This window comes from Impatiens glandulifera, chromosome 4, assembly GCF_907164915.1.
Source record: "Impatiens glandulifera chromosome 4, dImpGla2.1, whole genome shotgun sequence".
Taxonomy (NCBI): domain Eukaryota; kingdom Viridiplantae; phylum Streptophyta; class Magnoliopsida; order Ericales; family Balsaminaceae; genus Impatiens; species Impatiens glandulifera.
Window position 1 is genome coordinate 23,835,053 of NC_061865.1, and position 4,986 is coordinate 23,840,038.

General features: G+C 31.2%; 1 protein-coding gene across 1 annotated transcript; it reads right to left on the reverse strand.

Moving 5' to 3' along the window:
* On the reverse strand, positions 1-1,433 carry LOC124935909 (vesicle-associated membrane protein 724). Its single transcript, XM_047476343.1, has 5 exons — positions 1,105-1,433; positions 711-852; positions 511-631; positions 354-416; positions 1-267 (listed from the first exon to the last, which is right to left on the reverse strand). The coding sequence occupies exons 1-5, from the start codon at positions 1,295-1,297 to the stop codon at positions 118-120; spliced, it is 669 nt and encodes a 222-aa protein (XP_047332299.1). The 5' UTR covers positions 1,298-1,433; the 3' UTR covers positions 1-117.
* Between the last annotated feature and the right edge of the window lie 3,553 nt (positions 1,434-4,986).

Below are 4,986 nucleotides of genomic sequence, written 5' to 3' on the forward strand. Positions count from 1 at the left end.
ATCTGCAAATTCATGCTTCAAATCTTCATTTCTTGATTGGGTAACTGAAAACCCACAAATTTCCAAATACTTTTAGAGAAGGATTGTCCTTGTTTGTATATGAATTTGAAAAGCCTTCTAATTTGTACAATCAAAACCATGGCAAATGGAAACCCAAATGAGTAGAATTAGAAGCAATAGAATTCCAAACACAACCAACTTAATTTTCACATTTTGATACCACATCTTCCTTCTAATCTTCGTGCCCTTTTTCCTGAAATCATTCGCCTGCAAAACAAAACAAAAATCCATTCTAAGCGTATATAGAGTTTGAATGTATACGCCACGCCATACAAATTGTTGCCCAAACATACTGTCTCGCGTAAATCCTCAGCCTTGTCTGATAGAACCGTTAGATTTTCTCCCCTTTCGATAGTCTGAAATAAGTCATCCAATGAAGACAGTAAAAAACCAAACAAAAATCAATTCAACCAGCAATAAACAACAACAATTGGCAACAGAACAACACACCTTATCGATATTTTCCAACATAATGCTTTTCACTTCAGAAACTTGAGCCTTCACTTTTATAAGCTTTTCGATTTCTTCAGCATGATCAATTATATACTGCATGTGTTCTTTCATAATAGGTCTGCACATTGATGCATTAAACACAAACAATTCATTCATCATTTCCATCTAACTGTTAAGAGTTATGAATGAAGACTGACCCAAACTCTTTATTGAGACTTTTAGCAACAGCAGTATCTGCTTTACCACCACCATATCTGTTCTTGAAATCAGTCTTGACACGTTCCAAATACGCAATTGAAATCTGCTTTCCAACCAATTCTTTAGCAACAACACAGTATGCTGCAAGAATCATGAATAAATTCCAAGAAAGAAGATAAATTTCTTTAGGGTTTTCAAATAAACTTCTCAAACATTCATTAGGGTTTAGTAGCATTACTAAATCTTCACTAAAAAATGCATCCAAATCCAATAAAAAAAAAAGAAGCATTTAGCTTTATTTATTCCTTTCCCAACCCAATTTCCAAGATCGCAGACCCAATTTCTTTAAACGAACAGATCGAAGAAAAAAGGCATAGATCAAGTGAATTTTACCGTAGCCATCTTCAACTAAGAAGTTAAAAGTGTGATGGTCGCAGTTGTAAGTGAACTTGTTGTTGGATGAGGAAGGGAGTTTTTGAAGACATTGAGTCGCAATCGCGGGGAAGTTACCAGTGAACTCGGTGTATTCGGCGAGCACCATTGTTCCTCGTGCGACGAAGCTGTATATGAACGATTCTTGCCCCATCTTCTTCTTCTTCTTCTTCTTCTTCTCTCCTGCTGGATGAACAACGATCAAAGGAAAGATAGATAGAGAGAGAGAGAAATGGGGAAGAAAATGATGTTGGTATTTAAGTTCTCTGAGATTGAAAAATGGCTGTTTCACTTTCTTCTTGCTGTCTCTCTCTCTATGTATATTGTTCAAAGAGGAAGAAGGTGATTTAGCAACGAAACGACGTCGTTAAGAGCGATAGAATCAAATTCTAGAAGTGGATTTGAATCCACTTAATACTTTTCTTTGACTAGTTAGAAAGGCTTTAAATGTTCCCATTTAGCTTTTTTTTTTATTTTTTATTTATTTTTTTACAATTTTATAAGTAATTTTAAAATATTTTTTTTATTAAATAAAAATTTGAAAACGAAATTGATGTTTGAAAAAAATAATCAAAATAACATCTTATTTTGATTATTCAAATATATATACTTAAACTTAAAATATTTTAATGATAATCGAACTCATACTAATTATATATAAGAATAATAATAATCTAATTTAGGGAAATATATATTAGAACACACATTTTATGGCCACATTTCTACAATATGGTATGTTTATCCAATATTTTTATATAAAAAGTAATGTTTTATAAGAAAAAATTAGGAAAGTTAAGTTGAATGACAAATTTTAGTCCATATTGCTTATACATATCCCGACATAAAAACACAGAAAAAGGAGGGTGGGACATCTTTTTGTTATTGTCATTATTTAAAAAAAAAACAAATTATCATGGAGACTCATAATTTATAATCATATGGTTATACTTTTTCTTTTAAATAAAGAACGAAGACAGCCCTACAGCCACGCCTAGTTCCCTTAGTTACCCTGCAGCCACACCTAGATCCCTTATATATGGCATAAAGTGCCTTCTAATCCTTTTGGTTATAAGATGATATCTTTTATTAACTAGGAAAAATTTGGATTCTCGTCTTAACCCAAATTGGGAAAGAATATGGTCTTTGAGTTCCCTTTATTGGAACTATGTTTCTATTTCTTATTTGTTGGAATTTATCGAATCGAAAGAATCAATTTTATTCATTGGGAGGGGTTTACGTTTATTTAGTAGTCATTAGACTGGATGTCATGATGGATTCCCATCCTCGACAGGGTAGATCTCTCCCCCTCCCATATGGTGTTGGCGACAGATGTTATGGTTAATCCCCAATCCTTTGTTTGTTGTGCAGTGACAGTACCAATATCCACTAATCGTTGTTACTAGATATAGATACAGTTACCGGTTAACATCTCTTCTAATTCGTTGATACGAGAAGCAAATTACTGTAACCAATCAAGCGACCCAGCTACGTCATAATCATAGCCTGCTTCCATGGCTTTCGTAATGACGCATTCTCTTCCCACATTAAAGAAATTGGCTTAACGCTTCTTGCTCATGCATATATGTTCTTATCATTTTGGGACGATGTTTTTGCTACAACGGTCTATTTAATAAATCGTTTGCCGAGTAAAGTTCTGAATTTAGCTCACCATTGACCACACTTCACGACAAAGTTTCGGGTTATTTTTTTCCTTTGCAGTTGCTCGTTTTTATGTTCCCAAGCCCCAAGTGAAACCATGTATGGGGCGAGGCCTTTCCCTAGGGTGGGAAAATGATGTGGGCAAGTGTGGGTCCTTTCATTTCCATTTTTCTTGAAGACAGAGAAAGAAATTAAGGAAGTCGACCATTCATTGAATTTTTTAGTTATTTTTTAAACAGTAATATTTCTCATTATATAAAAAAATAAGCCTATTTGACTTGTGAGTACGCCCACAGTCTGTTCACAAACACATTTCAACAAGTAAACCAAGATCATGCCTACACTCAGACTTAGAGTTAAGTTAAGCCGAGGGTTGACAATTCGAGTAACGAGTCGTGTACTTCTTGGTACACGACCCATTGTGGGTCAACCCATACACGACCCATTAAGCTTATCGTATTTACCATTTTAACCTAAACACGAACAGTGTATTAACGGGTCGACCCAACCCGACCTATTATACATTAAATTAATTTCGGTTCAACACGTTTACACGACACGATATGACTCCAAAAGACACGAAATTTATTTAATTACATGTACACGACTAGTAAGGACACGATTACCCATTAAACGATAGGTTTTTTAGAGAGAAAATAAGTCGAAAATTGTACATGATGTTGGGTTGCGATTAGAAAACGGTAAAGGGCAAGGTGAACGATAGAGTGGGAGGCATGTGGTTGGAACGTTGGTCTCAAGTTAGGGTCACGAGGTTGAGTGTGGTCCGTGTGGAATGATCTCAAGAGTTTGAGGAGGGAGAATGCAGAAAGGAGTTGACTTGGGTGTTTAAAGAGGGACGGGTTATTTACGTGTCAAAATCAGGTAACTGGTCAAACATGGGTAACGAGTAACTCATTTGTTAGACACGATAAATGAAATGAGTCACTATCGTGTCTAACGGGTAGACACGATAATTACCCGTACATGACCCGTTAACAAAACGACACAAAAAAGACATGAATCGATAAGGACCGACCCAAACTTGTTAATAATGTGTCGTGTCAAAAATTGTCTCCCCTACCTACATCAACCAGTGACTTATAATCTCTTAAGAATCACTCTTATCACTTAAACTATTATAGTGGAGTACCCTTATAAACATAGTGGCGTTTGGTTCAAATAAGGGATTGAGAATGAGAATATAATTGATAGATGTATGGATTAAGAATGAATACTATGTAATCATTCTCATGCTCTTTGTCATTGATAATGTTTGAATTTTTTAGATAGAAATTATTACTATATTATTTTATAATTGAAACTAGTATTAATATTTCAATATTATTTTTTATTATATTTTAATTAAAAATATAAAATATTATTATTTTTTATATTATAATTTTTTTAAATATATAAAATATTTAAGTGTGTCATAATTTAATAAAAATATAAACAAAATCTTCAAAATATTATATACTAATAGTGGATCAAACACGTTTAGGTTTAATATAACATCTTACACCCTAACAATTAAAATATAATATTTTTTTTAAATATATTTTTTAAATATTTATATTATTTTTTTAAATATTTTTTTTATATATAATTATTATTTTTTTCTTAATTATTCATTTATTTTTAAGTTTATATATTTTTATTTTTTAAATTTATTATAATTTTATTACTAATATATAATATTTAAATTTAATTATATAAAAATACTCTAATTATTAATTATTTTAATTAAAACTCCTATAACACTCACAATTATGTCCCCGCTTCAATTAAAAAAAATTCAGTTTGAATTGAATTATTACCGACTATATAATTATTAGTTATTGTAATTATTATTAAAATTTTATTTTATTTTAAATAATTTATTGATATTATTTAAATAACTGAAATATATATTTTTTTAAAATAAATAGAATATATTACTATTTTAATTATAAAAGAATGAGTAATATAATTATAATTATAATTATAATTATGATTGTGAGAGAAAAATTCTATATAATAGAGAAAATCTGACATAAGGGAGATAAGGCACTCTCATCATCCAAATTTAGAGATGAAGGGTTGATTTCTTAATATTCGGTAGGTAGAATCAAACTCATTAATAACACCTCCATTTATTATATTTCTTGTTTTAGAATGAAAAAATCACCTACCAAACATGTCCTT